At 45.4% G+C, this 16,649-nt stretch overlaps 1 protein-coding gene across 2 annotated transcripts in view; it reads left to right on the top strand.

Annotated features, from left to right (window-relative positions):
- CTNNBL1 (catenin beta like 1) overlaps positions 1-16,649 on the top strand; it is a 143,842-nt gene that overhangs the window by 120,592 nt on the left and 6,601 nt on the right. For both annotated transcript variants that reach the window (XM_064475700.1, XM_064475699.1), the window contains exons 14-15: positions 12,022-12,159; positions 12,393-12,465. In XM_064475700.1, coding sequence (XP_064331770.1) covers positions 12,022-12,159; positions 12,393-12,465 — 211 coding nt within the window. The remainder of the gene's footprint in view (positions 1-12,021; positions 12,160-12,392; positions 12,466-16,649) is intronic.

Here is a 16,649-nt window from a genome sequence, read left to right as displayed (position 1 = left end):
CAGCACCCCCTCCCATCTGTGATGGGGCAGTCGAGCCGTGCGCAAGAGCTGTGTGTATGGGAGTTACTCTAGCATCTTCCCTCAGGCCTCAGGCCAGGGTGAGAGACTAGAGCTTGGGGGGAAGACAGTGACCTTGTTGTCTGTGCCCTGTTTCTCTTCACCTCGTCTCATCCATCCATCCCCTTTCCCAAAATAAACCTCCATTTATGAATACCAGTAGAGGGGTGACCATGTTTATCACTCTTGTGATTTCCCTGTGCTCCCTAAACCTAGTGAGTCCTCAGATGTTTGTTGATTGATTGAATTGATTGACTGGGACTTTCTTCTTTTATATGGTGATACTACAAGGTAAATGGCAGGCTCTAAATTCTGAGGCTGGACTTCAGATACTAGCATGTTCCACACACAGTCCTTTCATTCCACACACTTCACCCTCTTTATTTTATTGTTTGATTAAACTTTCCTTTTTCATCTTTTCTTCTCTTTATGGTAACTTGTACATGGTGGACACTTAGTGATTGTTAAAATGCCAGAGTAATATATTCTTTCTCTTTGTCTGAATGATAATTAGAAACAAATTGAACTTTCCCTAGACTTTCATTGGGAAACAGCCATGAGACAATTAGAACTCCAGCTCTGACAGAATCCCCCATGTTACCTGCTGAAGAAGCTTTTCAGGGGTGGTAGAGGAAGCATCTGGAGTCAGAGAAACTAGAATTTTAGTGCAGGCACCACCTCTAAATCACTGCCCAGCCATGCCTTGTCACCGTGCCTCAGGTAGCTCCAGTCTCTTAGCTATAACGTGGTTATCAGCAAAGTCCAAAGTCAATTTCTCAAATCCCCTCAGCTTGACGTTTTCCCTGAGGTTCGGATGAACGCACTTTGGTAACTCTGCCATTTTTTGAAAATGGAATGGATTAAAAGCACAGTGAGAGGTTGGTCAGCAACTGTCTTTTGTGTAGAGCAGCGGCAGCCAGGTAGAAAAGGTGCGCGGGAGGTAGGGGTCGGATAAGCCTGGATTTGAATTTGAACTCTGCCACTTCCTAGCTCTGAGACCTTGGACAAATGAGTTGACCTCTCTGAGCTTTGGTATAATGGAAATGACACCTCTCTTTCAGTGCTGTTAGAAGACTGAGCTCTAAGTATGTGAAATACCTTGCTCAGTAAGTAAAAGCTGCTGCTATAACTAGCTCTTCCTAGCTTCCTTAGGAATTCTTCTGTAACTTTTAAGCCAGGCAGTCCTTTTTCTGAGAGCATCCTCCTTGCCAGATGTCCCAGGAGTTGTCTTAGCAGACCAGGGCATTGGCACCATCAGGTGCTTCGTTTGAGGTGAAGCTGAAATAGGCTTTGTTTTGGGGGGTTGCTTTGTTTTGTTTGAGGGAGACCAGAATAAGCTGTTGGGGTCAGGAAGCAGCTTTGTGTAGCCATTAGGAAACCTGGCCTGCTTCCCACAATATTATCTATTATCAGCATTGAAGAGGGTGTGAAACTGATTAGGACTGACGAGAGAAATCTCTGCAGCCACTCTCCCCAGCTTTCACGGTGCCTCCGTGTGCCACAGGCGCAGGGCCCCTGCCGTGCCCTGACAAACATCTGTCTTCTTGATGCCAAGGCCGTTTTGCTGGGCACTGGCAAACATTCCGAGGCCGTTAGTGCTCAGCAGCCTCAGTGTTGCTCAGAGAGTCAGGGCGGGGTGGGAGTGAGGGATGCATTTGTGAGCGGTGCTCCATGCCAGCATGCAGGCTCCGCCCTGCCAGATGAAGCCGCCTCACAGGCCTGAAGTGACTTGGAACAAAACCATCTCTTTTTTGTCTCTCCTTTATGCAGTCTTCTCTCCTAAGTCATAAACAATTTGTCACGTCACCTTATCCAACCTCCATTAAACTTGGGTGTCCAACACCCATTGGGAACTCAGCAAATATTTGTTGACTTGAATTGAATGCTTATTTCTCAGGCATTTGATGACATTGACTGTCAGATCAGTAATGACTAAATACCTCATATACTTTGCCAAGTCTGCAACAACAAAACCTTAAATAACAGGGTCAGATATTGACGTTTTTTAGTGTCTCACAGCCACCATCTTCCCTACAAACTTCAGACTTCCGTGGGCACAGTACAGGTGACTCCCGTGGGCACAGTACAAGTGTCCGTGGTTTGCAGTTGACCAAGATTCACTGGAGAAAGTCCAGTCATTTGGCAGATGTCTCTCACAGGCACCTGCTCCGTGCGGGACACAGCAGAGGGTGAGCACGGGTGGAAGTGCCAGCAGAAGCGTGGGCCGCAGGAGCTCCTGCTGCTGCTGCTGCTGCTGCGGGGGCCGGAGGAGTCCGAGGGGCGGGGGAAGCCGTCTGCTCCTCGAGTTTCCTGTAACAGTTTTGTGGATGAGACAGGATTTGAGCTGAACCTTAAAAGGAAAAGACTTTTAGGACATTTCAAACTAGAGAGGAGCGAGAGCAAAGGAGGGGCAGTGGGGAGCCAAGTTGAGTTTTGGGATGAGTGATGTTACATTTCAGGAGCAGAGGGTGTGAGGGGGGAACATGGGCTTTAGAGCCAGGCTTCTTCTGGTTCTCCAGCTGTGGACAAACAGCCTAACTACTCCAGCTGTTTTCTTCCTTCCTTGTGTTTTGTTTTTAAGATGTGTGTCCCAACCTGTGGGTGTGTGAGGAATTACATATTTAGGCATTTGGTGATGTAGATATAACACACATGAAAGCTGCTTTCACAGGTCCTGGGGTGTAGAGGTGGCCAGAGAAGCTTTTCTCTGTAAAGACCATTTATACCACCACCCTCTGCATCTGCTTGCATTCTCTTACTTCCCTGGTAGCGCAAGACAATGTGTGACCTGAGCCCTCCCTGCTTGTCCCCCTTCCTCCCCTGCCACTGTGCACTGACTTCCCGCCTTATGTCCTGTGCTTCTCCCTCTGTCCTGCCTCTTCTCACTCTGGTGCCTCCTTCCACCTTCAGGTCTCAGCCTAAATGTCACCCCCTCAGAGAGGTTTTCAGTGGTCGCCGTATGTAAAGTGGTGCCCCCATTGCCAGTGCTTCTTCATAACCTGTAATTATTTTGTTTGTTTATTCTATCTCTGGGGCTGTAATCTTTCTTGTTCATCATATTCTCAGGACTTACATAGTGATTAACACGCAGTAAATGGAGGAGCACTACTCATGAGATAAAGTTAATATTTGTCCACGGGTATTAAGGAAGGCAGAGGGTCCTGGGCTTTCTACATTATGTCAGAACTGTCATTTTTAACCCTAATTTTTGTTTTCTCTGTTATTAGCCCAATCATCAAAAATATTTAAGTATAGCTGTGTGGATGCTGTGGCATAACTATAGCTATATTCAACACAGAAAAATACTCCTATTTAGAACAATCTACAAGCTTTACTGATAATTTTATACACACCCAGTTTGGATCACATTACTGCAATACTTGGTAACTAGCAAAGCCTTCCACGTCTTGGCAGTTGCCTACTGCATTCACATTATATTCAGTGTCCACGTGACTCCAGGGCCACAGCGTATCTGAACAAACCCTTGGGGTTCCTGGTTAACAAGATGTGACCTGAACTTTTAAAGGGCATGTAATTCTTAAGACTCTTCTAGTGAGCAGCAGTTCTCTGTGATCTGTAAATACCCAGGGTGCTTGTCTCAGCAGATTTCACCTGACTCCCCAAGCAACACGAAGCCCAGAAAACACCAAGGTCCCTGTTGTTGGGAAGCTATCCTGACTTCTCATGGGTTCCTTCTGGTTTCTGTTAGTTGCATGTAGAGATGCCAGGCTTCTGAGTGTCAGAAGTAAGGCATAATTACATAGGTATTGGTAGGGATTTTAAAAGTGGGAGGAGAGCCTTGGAGAGAGGTTTTCCTTTTTTAGTTCCTGGGAAAATTATTCTCAGCAGATTTATTTAATAAAGTGTTCTCGCCACATACTTTGCACCGTAATGACTTACAAATTGCATGCTAATTTTGCCACAGTTAAATCATCCCAGGCTTTATCCTGGAAAGAGAAAGATGGACTCCTTGTAATGAAACAGTATCCACAGGACTAGATGTCGGAAACAGACTTTGACTATTTCCTTAGTGTTTGAAACTCACTTAAAGACCTGTACAAAGGATGTAAGGCCCAGGAATGGATGTGTGGGATGCGTGGTGGTAAAGCATTGGGAGATGTGGAGGCAGTGGACGTGTGAGGCTGCCGTTGACTGTTCCATGGACAGTGTGGGAAGCTCCTGGGGCAAGCTTCAAAACAGGGAATCCTGCTGAGAGTTCCTCTCAGCTGTTCTTTAAGCCGGTGGTTCCCACACGTCTCAGTCCATGAATTTGGCAGAACGCAGCTAACAGACAGTAGAAGCCACAGATGGTGGGGGAGGGGATGCTGGTGCTTCTCCCTGTCTATTGTGTCCTTCTTTCCGAGACAGATTTAGCCATCTGCTCATTCACCCTTCTCTACTGCCCTCTCCCTGCCCCCTTCCCAGTCACAATCATCCTTTCTACCATTGCAGGAGAAGTTGCGGGGCCTGAGTCCGGGTCCCACATCTCTGCCACTTACCCTGCAGTGTGGCCTAAGCACTCCGTTTTGCTTTTTTCATCCTCTCTGTCCTTTCTCAGTGGGGTCCACAGTGTCTCCCATACTGACTTCACAGAAGCCCTGGTTCTCTCAAGGCTGGCGTATATGTTGTCAGAATTCAGGTGGGCAATCTAGTTGTTTTATTTATTTGTTTGTTTTTAGTAAAATTAGAAATTGAAGGCATGCTAATGATGAAGGCATCATGGCATCATAAAAGGAACATGAACCCTGGGATCTTACAGCCCAAGGTTAAATCCCAGCTCTGCCACACATGAACTCTGTTCTTTGGGGAAATGCTTTGCTCTGTGTGTGTATGCATGTGTGTATGTGTGTGTGTGTGTGTTTTTCATTGTAGCTTTATTAGAGGGTCATTTTGAAGATTAATGAGATTGTTTATAAAAACCAGGGACATACTCATGTGTTAAGGCTGGCCTAACACATAGTCAGTTTCTCCTTTGAGGGCAAACTGGTGTGATATCCTTGGGTTCTTATCAGAGCTTCAGAGCTGCTATCAGTTAGCTGAGTAGTCTCAAAAAAAAAATATCCCTTTTATTAATTCTCCAGCCTCTGTTTCCCCCACTGAAAATGACCAGCAGTCCCTAGGATTCCTCTCTAACAGACTGCTCTATTTTCGAAGCTCTTGAAGGAAGATTTTGTTTTGCTAGTATTTGTGCCTCTCCCTTCTCCACTTACCTATCACTCCCATGGTTTAAATTCTCCCCTTGCTTTGGAAGTAAAAAGGAAATTGTCCTTTTCTAAATGGTGGGACAGTTCCTGCCCATGACTACAGACTGTAACTGTGACCCCTTCTGGGCCTCTGAGTCATGTCCCCTCTTATTAAGAAAAGAGGGATTCCTCTTGGCTTCACAGCAGTTTCTTTTATGACTGTCTCCTCCCATCAGCGAGGGGCAGCTCACCACCTGTCTGTCAGGGGCAGATTAGAAATGGCATCCACAGGCTCATTTGGAGGCTTGCGACTTGCCTGCAGAGAGAGATGGAGGCACCTGAAAGTTAGCGATTTGGTAGTGCTCCAGAAGACAGATTAACATTTAAAGTGAGGATGTGGCTGGGGGAGGGGCGGAACACACACAGCCCTGCAGAAATGGCACCTTGATGCCACACGTGCTACCTCCTTGTGTATCTTTGGAGATGGATCTGTTTATTTTAGCAGCCCCCAAACAGGCCCGTGCTGCTGTGAATTGCAATCTGTTCCACTTAATGCGCTGTTCACTGAATTACCATCTAGGTTTTTATTCTAGCCCTCTCTTATGGAATGAACAAAATAAAACTCTTCAGAGTGTCTTTTTTTTTTTTTTTAAACTCTCCCAAATCGCATGTAGAGTTTGCTGGTCTAGCTATCGATTCTCTTCCTTCCTCTTTCTTAAGTTTCTTCATTTTATAAAGAAAAGACAGACCTGGAAGCTAGATGACCTTACATTTAATGCTGCTAGTTTACAGTAGTTCCCAGAAATAGCATAAAGAAAAAATCCCATCTATTCGCTCATATGCTAATACCAGAAAAGGTCTATAAAGCAAAGATTTTTTTCTACTTTGAACTGTGGAAGTGATCACAGACTTGGAGCCAGACCTGCGTGGATTTTTATCCTGTCTCCAACACTTACTCGACTATGAGCTTTGTGACCTTAGCAGAGGTTTCCCCTCTGTAAGCCTCAGTTTCTAATTTGAAAGTGGAAATAGTAATGGTTCTTATCTCTTGGAGTTTAGGGGAAAATGAGAAATCCATCAAAGTGCTTAGCAGAATGCCTGGCACACAGTGAGGACCCAGGAAATTTTGCTGTTGTTTTTATTCCATTTTTGCCACCCATCTCTTGTTAGAGTCAAAGAACTGACAGAAAAAGGGTCTTGGACTAGGAAATCATATTCTACTCAAGTCTCTATCCAAAATTCAGTGACATCTGTCTCAATTTTTCCATCTGTGAAATCTGCAAATGATACTTGCTGTACATACTCAACCGAGGGCATGTACAGCAAGTGAGGTTAGTGCAGATCCTCTGCTCTGAACCGGAAAAAGTGCTGTATGTGGATGTTGAGTTGTCATTGCTTCACAAAGAGACAGTCACCTTCACTCTTCTTAAAGGCGAGAGTTGAATGAATTCATTGGTGGGAGACATCCTTTAAATCTTAACCCTCATGTCTTATTTCAAATGCAATTCAATGTATACATAGATTTTTACTTTGAAATTTTGTAGCATACAGTATCTTTACAATACTCAAGAGGTTACTCAAGTTTTTTGGAATTTCTCCTTAATCAAATTAATCATATTCCCATTTTAAGAGTCATTACAGTGGATTAGAGGTGGCACTCATGAACCCTATTTCCCTTCCTTTATCTAGCTCAGGCTTCTTATTTCCAAGCAAAGAAGCTGAGGCCAAGAAAAGTTAAATGACTTGCCTGCAGACACTAGTAAGTTAGCATTAGAGTTGGGATCTTACCTCATTTGCTTTGTTCTTTCAGATTTCTGGTTCTTCTTCCTCACACAGGGATATCCAGAGAACCATATCACATCCTTATCTCAAGATCAAAATTTTATCTGGTGTCTTAGAAACCCAGAAAAGGAGCCAAACATGCATTAATCCATTTTAAAGAAGTTTATACTCTGTTCACATATAGTAAGACAGGTGGTTAATAAAAGTGACATCCTTCCTCTTTTTAAAACAGACCAAAACTTGAGAAGATGTGCCTAAAAGAACTGTACTCAAACTTCCTTATTTTCCATCAGAATAAAAATCACCCTGCTTCTCTTATTTCCCTTTCAACATGGAGTATACCTTTGTGCTCGACTTCCCTGAATCCACTCAGCAGTAAATATTCCATGCCACAGAGTTGTAACAGGCTAGATAAGGTGCTATCCTGACAGCAGTCACCTTCTCTGCATCCTGGTTTCTATGATGCTTCTAAAACTGTCAGGGCAGAAACTTCATCTTAGCAGCCAATCTCTGTTTCATCTTTGTGCATGTTCAATGCAGTGATGGTGATGCCTTTCTTGGAGATGAGCTATAGTCATATCTGAGATCTACATTTGAAAATTTCACTTTCAAATCATGTGGCCGTGTGTCTAAAAGTAGAATGTCGAATTGAATGTTGTCAGAATCTTGAAGTTCTGAGGAAAGAATTAAAAATAGGGTTTGGCAATGCTCTCTTGGGTCTGGTCTTCCTACATGACAATGTTTAGAGAAAATTGAAGGTGCAGTGTGTCTGGTTAAAAGGAGATCAGATTGTGGTAAGAGTGCAGAAAAGGGAGGATCACCAGGAGCACTTCTGACCTAAGCGGAAAAAGTTAATTTTGCTAAACTCCATTCTTTAGCGTTTCGACCACTCTTACTATCTTCCTTTGTTCTTCAGACAGCTCTGAAATCTGTACCCACACTAACACTGTAATATGAAAAGAGCAGACTTGGATTTAAATCTCAGTTCTGCTACCCACTAGCCTTGGGGAGGTTGCTCTGCCTGAGTCAGTTTCCTCCTCTGAAATGGGGGTAATAATCCCTACTTTGCAATATTTATGAGACGTAAAGGAGTCAGTTTAGGGAAAGCACTTGCCACTGTACCTGACACATAATAAGCCCTCAGTCAACGTTAGCTGCTCCTCCGAGCTGGACAGATGGTGGTAGCAATGGTTCTTACTCAGACTGCCTCACACAATGCCTAGTATGTAGTAATCCATCAAACACTATGAGCTGCCGATAGCTAGGATCTAAGAAGCAAAGAAATAGTCCCTTCCTTCTGTCCTCTCTCTCTCGGTGACAGTGATGTGCGCTCTTATTCTCTCCCACCCGGGTCAAGGCGACTTTTCTGTGCTTTAACCTGTGCTGCTCTTCCCTCTGCTTAGAATGTTCCTTCCAGCTTGTCAGGCTCCTTCAGAATCCAGCTCAAATGTTGTATTTCCCTTGAACTCTCCTGACTCCCCAAAACAGACTCAGTCTGTCCTTCTTCTGGAGGCCCATGGCACTCAGTATGAGAGGTCCTTCATAATAGCCATTGCTACATTAAAGTAAAATTCGTTTGTTCATATTTATTAACCTTATTAGACTTCAATGTCCTTGATTATGTAGACTGTCCTGTTTCTCTTTACTACCCCCAGCACATCATATAACACCTGGCTCATAGTTAGACGTTCAGGAAATCTTCACCAGGTGCGTGAATGAATGTGTTTCACTCCAAGTTCCCATGTTTGCAAACCTCTAAGGCTTTTGTCTCTCCACCCCGCTCTTCTCCTGTCTTCCCCATCTGATCTGCTTCTCACAAAGGCTAATACTGTGGCCTCCTAGCTGTATACCCTGCCTGCCTCTCAACACTTGAAGCCAGTGTGTCCATCATACAGGCATTTGCATATTCTCATCATGACATTTTCCTGCACGGTGTAGTCTGCAGCCTCTCGTATCTCACTCCTCTGTTGAGCATTCAGGCCTCCCACCAGCTAGCCCTCCAAAGCACTGACTGAGCCTCCCCACCACAGCATATTAATAGTGCTGAACTTCTACCTGCATTTTTCCAATCCTGTTTCACAAATGCTTTTCAAGGGTCTACTATGCAAAAAGTACCCTGCAAGGTGCTTTCTAGGGTACAAAGATGAGTAAAACACAACTCTTTCAAAGAACCTACACAGGAAAGAGGTACACATCTGAATAACTCTTACAGAGCAGACCATGGAAGGTGCCATAAAAGAGGTACAAATCCAAGGTTGGGGGTTTTAAGAAATGAAAAAAATCATGTCAAGTTGGAAAACTCTGAGAAGTTTTTAAAGATCTCAGGAAAAGTTTTATAAGGAATATCACATTTTAGACTTTATTATGATAGAGATTGAGTGTGGGGAGAGCACCAACATTACAAGCAAAGGTGAGAAGGCCAGAAAGGGAGAGCAGGCCTGTTAGTGCTGTGTGTATGGGGGCGGTGGGGGAGAGGGTGTTGAGCAGAAAGTATGCAGGGCGTAAGGCCTCAGACCACAGGAATGCCTTCATTCTTAAGGCATTCTTTCTGCTTTGTCTGCCAATCAGAAGCCTTGAAACCTTACCCAAAAGTCACTTCTTCCCAATGCCCTAACATCTTAACCAACCCTGATTAGCACCTACTACTTGTAATTACTTTAAATTTTGAGTGCACTGTGTCCCTTTACTTTTTGGTCATTTTCCACATCCCTGTGACTTTCCCAGACAATCAGCTCCTCGGTGACTAAGACCAGGGTATCCCTTTACCTCCATTTTCATTCTTTTTCTACCCTAAATCAGTGCTTAGAAAGGTGTCCTTGCCACTAGGCATATAGCAGGGTCCAGATCTGAACACTCTGCTTCATGCTATTCATTTCCACCTCAGCAATGAATCAGACGGGATTCCTGTCCCTAGGGAGCCCATATTCTAGTAACTGGTAATTATGTAATTATGAGCAACTTACCTAACCTCTGTGTGCCTTGGATTCTAATTTGTACAATGGGATTAATAATCCCTTCCCTGCTCTCTTTAAATTTGGTAATAAGTACCATATATATAATAACGCTTTAAACTTTGCAGCATTATAGAAATGTGAAGTATTAGCAGCAAATGCTTTTTGCATGAGTAGAAGTCAAGAGTAATTTTCCTTCCTGTGCCCCCAGCTGCCGAACTCTTAGGAGTTCTGGAGTAGGAAGTTATGATTATGAGTAAATGAGAAACTAAAGAGGCCCTTCTGTATTTAAACTCCTTGGACATCAGGCCAGTGCTCCATGACTACCTCGTGAACATTAACACCATTACCAGGTTACCAAGGAATTTGCTACTAAATAAAGCTACGAATTAGTGCGGGTGAGTTGCCAGGCAGTGCAGGGCCCGGCAAGTCTGGAGCCCTCTTTTGCCTCACAGACAGAGGCCTTTAGGAGCGAAATGAAAAGTAGCCTCGTGTTGCTACAGGCTGGCCTCCTGGGCAAATAAAGAAGCGCATTATCTGCATCTAAATAGTCTCTGAAGGATCCTGCTTGGAGATTGATGATTGCTCCTCCGAGTTTGGGAGGGTGGAAAGCAGGGTCCCAAGGGCTTCTGTCAGTGACAGGAATCTGAGTCATCAGAGGGAACCATGGCCATAAAACCACTGACAGAATTAAGAAATGGATTGTTGTCGTCAAAAGCATGTATTCAAGCACCTGTCGCCTTAGACCAGCCTGCTAGTCATGCAGAGTGAGTCCCTCACCCAGTTCTGACTCCTGAGAGCTGACAGCCTAAAACAGAGATGTCTCTTTTCTTTCATTTACTGCGTGGATATTTACTGCGCTGAGGATGTGAAGACAAAATTCAGTCCCCACTTTCACAGAGCTCACAACCCACCCTCGTGAAATAAAGGGAGTGATAGAAACGGGAGGAGCTGATGATGACTGAAATCAGTGTAAATGTGACGTGCAAGGAGAGGACGTGTCATGGAGTGGCCTGTCGAGGGTGCTCTCAGGAATTTTGGAAAGGAGGAGTTGTTAGCCTTGAATAATCAGGGAATGCTTTGTGGGAGAGGTAGCTTGAAAATGGGGTTCGGCTTGAGAGACACCCCAGAACCCCCAGGAAGAAGGCAGTAAAGGCCCCGAGATGGGGAGAGGGTTCTCTTGGCAGAGGTGGTAATAATCCACTGGATGGGGGCTATGAGAGTGGAGGGGATGCAAATGGTCTACAGTGATTGTGATGATGGCTGCACAGCTCTGACTATACTAAAAGCTGCTAAGTCGTACACTTTAAATGAGAGAATTGTATGTGAATTGTATCTCAATAAAGCTGTTTAAAAAAAAAGAATCTGCTAGAGAGGAATAGATATGGGGACAGTCGTCTATTCTGATGGGTCTGGGGTTACACAGGTTTAAGAAAGAGACTTCTGTCACTCATTAGGGCTTTGGCCTTGAGGAAGTGTTGAACTTGTGGAATGAAATGGAAAGGTTGGCAGCATTTTGCATCTGACAAAATGTAAGCTGAAAGTGACACATGGAGTGGGTACCTGTGTCATCACCAGGTACCAAGACAGAATTGTGGAGAAAGGGTGCCTCTTTTCCCTGCGTATAGCTTGATTTGGAAGGGGAAGAGAATTAAGTATATCTTGTAGAGAGGTTATTTGTGGAGGCAGGAACCGTAGAGGAAAGAATGCATAGAAGAAGCAGATAAATAGCTTAGATTTGTGTCCCCATCAACTCTTATTTTTTCAGTGTGAATATGTGGATGAGACCATGTTGGCCTTGACTCATCATATAGAAGAAAATGGGCTTTAATCTTGACTTCCTGGGCCTCTCGTCCATTGACAGAACATAAGAAAGGTATTTTAGAATGGTGGGAGAAGCAGGAGGCAGATCAAGGCGGAGTGGTTTTTCTTTCGTTGTTTTTGTTGTAGCTGCTATTCTTTTGTGTATTACGGGTGGACTAGAAACCTATTCTTTCCTCCTCCACTCACTGTCCAACTTTCATTCCCAAATGTTCATTCATTTCTAGGACATGGTCCGGCGTGGAGAAATCATCGACAATGACATCGAGGATGAGTTCTACCTCCGGCGCTTGGATGCGGGGCTGTTTGTTCTCCAGCACATCTGCTACATCATGGCAGAGATCTGCAATGCCAACGTGCCCCAGGTAGGAGCGGGCTGCCCCAGGTAGGAGGGGGCTGCCTCCAGCTGGGCCTGTCCATCCCCACAGAGGCTCTCAGAGAAAGAAGTGAGTCACACTCTCCTTGAATTCCTTCACTCTACACAGGTCTGCTTTTTCAGGGATGGGGGTGAGGTGAATACTTTCAATACAGTATATTCTGCTGTCTCCCAGGACAAATGATGTTTTTTTCTTTCTCTCCCCACTCTTTCCCTTATTAGATTCGCCAGAGGGTTCACCAAATCCTAAATATGCGAGGAAGCTCAATCAAGATTGTCAGGCACATCATCAAGGGTGAGTTGGATGTTGCTTGTGTCTGGGGCTCCAGGGGATTAGATGATGCTTACTTTCTGTCTCTATCAATATCCCCAGAATTTGGTGTGTAGCATCCTCTGCGCTGCAGGCTGAAGTGTGTTGTCCAGTTCACTGTGTGTCCAGGTCATCTTTGTCAGAATGCCGAAGACTAACATAGTTATTCTCTGCCTCTGACCCTCCAGTTCCTGAATTTTGAAAACACGTAACAAGAAGCACTAGAGAGGGGAAATATTTGTTAAAATTTTAAGAAAAAACAAAACAAAAAGAACTACCAAACAAGAAACAAACAAAAATCCAGTTCTAAACTACATGTAGTAGAAGGAAATTTCTTTCTTAGGGGAAAAAACCAGGAAGTAACAGGAACTACCTGGAATTACGCAAGGCAGAAGAAGGTGAATTTGAGGCAGTGTGGTGTAGTAAAAAGAGCATGCCCGCTTTCCAGTGCCAGCTCTGCCTTCCCCCAGCAGTGTGAGCATAATCTTGAAATTTTACAAAGATTCATGTGATGCTGTATGACGGCATCCAGTGTAGTGCCCAGCACACCTAAAGTGCTGTAGTGAGTTTCCTTCACCTACCCCAGGGAGTCCCTCAAACACTGTTGCATCTTTGGTTGGACCTGACTCAGCTGGAGTGGTTCCCAAGAGGCCTCCAGTCGGTTAGCAAGCTCTCAGTCAGCTCTGATGCAGCCCCACCCTCGAGCCACTTCGCACAGATTTCACATATGTGGCGGGTAGAGAGGCCCATGTTGGACTTTATGGTACTGATAACTCCAGGGTTCAGAGAGACTCGTGATGGACATGACTGCAGGCAGATCATTTCTTTCTCTGACCCTTGTTCTGCCAGTTTTCTAAGGTGACGGATTAGGCTAGATTTATTCAAAGGATTTGCCTGTAAGTGGCTTATAACTCCCATTACAGGTGGGACATGAAATAGGGAGATAAATGATATGTATAATAAAGTGAAGAGAAGTGAAGAGCCTTGGGCCCTGGGATCTGGCCCCTGGAACTGAATCCTGGCTTTGCTATTTACTGTGTTACCTGGGACAGGGTACCATCTGGGATTTCATGGAATGAGTGAAAGGATTAAATGAGATGATACGTGGAAAATGTCTGACTCTTTGTAAGTTCTCAGTAAATGTTAGCTACTATGAGCATTGTAAAATACTGTGATGATAATTATCATCATCGTATTATAAGTGGGGTCCTGGGGAGGCCTTGTGGGAGTAGTAACACTGAGCTGTGTCTTAGAGGCTGGGACAAGAACATTCCAAAACAAAGGAGCAGTGTGAGTGAAACATAGGACTGGAAATCACATGCCCAGGATAGCCCTTCCAGGCAGGTGGGGAGGGTAAATTCACTAGACTCATTTTGCAGATGGAGCATTTGAGGCATTGGAATCTATGGTCTTCTCCCTCAGAGAGCAGCCTCAGGGGAACCCGCTCCTGAGCCTCACCCAGCATCTTCCATAGCAGCATCCTGGGTGCTCCCTTCTTGTTCTCAGTGTCACACTCACATGAATTACTGCTCAGAGTGTCATGCCACCTCCTCCCTAAGGTGTAGCTGTGGTGATTTGCAACCCCAGCCTTTAAGTGGCATTTACTTTTAATGCCCACATGTTCAATTAGAACTTTTTACTACTCTCAGCCCTACTCTCTTGCATTTAGGCTTCTCCCTGCACCTCCATCCCTGTAATCAAAACAGTGATCTTCTGAGAAAGGAAAAGTGTTTTTAACAGGTGCTAACATGTAGTAGGTGGTTGGTTTTGTTGTTGTTGTTTCCAGAAACCCAGACACATACACTTTAGGTTATTCAGAATTTTCAGTTGTTGTGAGCCAGCCTGTCTCCCTCAGATCCTCATTTATTCCCCCAAGTGCCTATAAAAGTGCTGGGCACATCCTGGGTACCAAATATTTGTTGATTGAGTGTCTGGGTGGATGAACAGGTGAGCGAGCCAGTGAGCAGCCTGCAGGTGCTGCATTCATCCCCACAACTCCTGTTCCTCTTCCCCACCTCTGTCTAGACTCTCAGACCCATATCTCCAGACCTAAGTCCAGCCCTTCAGCTCTCTCTCCATCACCCTTCCCAGCCAATTCACTAGTGAATCTGCCGTTTCTGCTGCCTCCAGTCTCAATCTTGAATCCATCCACTTCTCTCCATCTGTTATTTCCCATCATAGCACCAAGTTTATTTCCTTCTTAGCCCTTATCACAGTCTGTAATTATTTTTATTTATGTCTTTGTTTACTTGTTTTATGTGTCTCATACATTAAAATGTAAGCACCATGATGTAGGGACGTTGTCTGGCTTGTTCCTCATGTCTCCTCAGCACCTAGAACAATGCCAGGCACATAATGGGTACCCGGTGAATATGTGAACATTGTTGAATTAAACCCTGCCCTTGTGTGAATTTAAATTGGCACATGTTTACTGAGACTCTCCTCAGGGCTGGGCACAGCGCTACACACTGTCTACTAAGGTGTCACATAGCACCTGCCCTCATGGAGTCTCCTGGGGGACATAGATGTAGAAATGACCAACTATAATTCAAGCTAAGTGAAATGCAGCGACTCAGCTAGCAGTGCTGGCTGCCGGGCTCTGTATCCAGCACTAGAGGTACAAGGGAGAATAGGAGTAAGCACGATCCCCACCCCTGAGGGCTCGCAGTCTAGTGGGGAGAGATGCTCGGAGCTAATTATAATGTGATAAGTGCTGCATTAAAGTTGTGAACAGAATGTTAAGGGAGTGATAAGGTGGCGGTAACAGAGGCACAGGCCATGCCAAGGAGTCCCACAGCAGGGAGAGGCTCCTCCCAGGACTGGGCATGGTGTCCCAGAGGGAAAGGCGCATCCCAGGCAGGGGGAGCAGAGGCCCAAGGCAGGACAGGACAACAGGACATCAGTGGCCTTCATAGAACTCAACCATGTCAGTGGAGGCCAAGCAGGAGTGGGGAGGCTGGAGCATTGGATGGGGTTGGGAGTATTGCTGGGCGAGGCTCTTGTGTTCTGTTCGGTACAGGGTGAGTTTAGGGGTACAGGTGGTACCCACATCCCTTTGTTGGCCAGCAGACAGTAGACGTTCTCATGACGGCTGGAGAGGTGCTAGTTTGGACAGTTTGAAGTCATTAGTATAGAGGTGATATTTAAAGCCAGGGAATTAGATGCCGTTGCCCAGGTCAAAGAAACCCTCACAGGACTCTGACCACTAAAAAAGAAGAAAAAAATCAATGGGAGGTTAAGTTTATATAATAAAGGGTTCTCGACCCCCCCCCCTTTCGCCAGCATGCCTCTGCCGCCGCGGCTCACACGTCTGCCTGTGTCGGCTGGTGGGTGTGTGCCACAGACCTGTCTCTCAGCAGCCCCGGGACGTGGTGCAGGGAGCACCCTCAGGGCAGTGCTGTGGTGAGGCTTCTTTGGGGGGCTGGATGAGGGTGGCAGCTGAGCTCTGCTCAGGCCCACCCCTTAAAAGCCTTCAGTCCCTTCCCCTCCTTCCTCCACCCTTCATTCTATCAAAATGCGTGAAGAAACAAAGCCTCATAAAGGAAACCAGCTCATCAGTCTGTCCTCTTTGATTTTAATTTTGTTTTTCAGTTTGGGTTGCTTCCTTTTTTTTTTTTTTTTTTTTAACATACTAATTAGATGCAAGCTTTTTTCTTTGATTTTATGGCCTACATATTTCCTAAGTTTTGCTGGCAGGATGACAGCTGATGTATCCCTTGAGGTCTCAGGAAAACGCTGATGAGGCAAGCCCAGCAGGGGACTCTTCCCATTATATTTCGGTCCCTTTCTCACAATTTTCTTTCCTCCTCTTCTGTGGGGGTGCCAAGAGAGCTGGGAATAATTGATGGCTCATTAAAGTCCCTCTTTCTGCAGACTGCTTACTCGGTGTTCCCAAAGTCCAGCCTTCCCTGGAACTGGCGGCAGCTCTGGCCTGAGGCCTGTGGTGCCCACCTAGGGGGTGACGGTCTCTATGGCAGAGAAGGACGGATCAGACCACATGCTCCGCAGGCGCACTGACAGCCGTCCCGCCTTTTGTCTTCCACAAGTGGCGTGGAGAAGGGGCTCAGCTAATGCTTTTTGGGGGTGCATACTGGGGTGCTGCTTCAGGCTTCTTTGTACTGTTCCAGAAATCTGGGGCCACAGTAGGTAGAGTGGTCACTCCCAAGCCA

The sequence above is a fragment of the Camelus dromedarius genome, chromosome 18 (genome assembly GCF_036321535.1).
Source record: "Camelus dromedarius isolate mCamDro1 chromosome 18, mCamDro1.pat, whole genome shotgun sequence".
Lineage (NCBI taxonomy): Eukaryota > Metazoa > Chordata > Mammalia > Artiodactyla > Camelidae > Camelus > Camelus dromedarius.
Note: the sequence above shows the minus strand (reverse complement) of the source record. Positions and strands in the feature narration are given on the sequence as shown.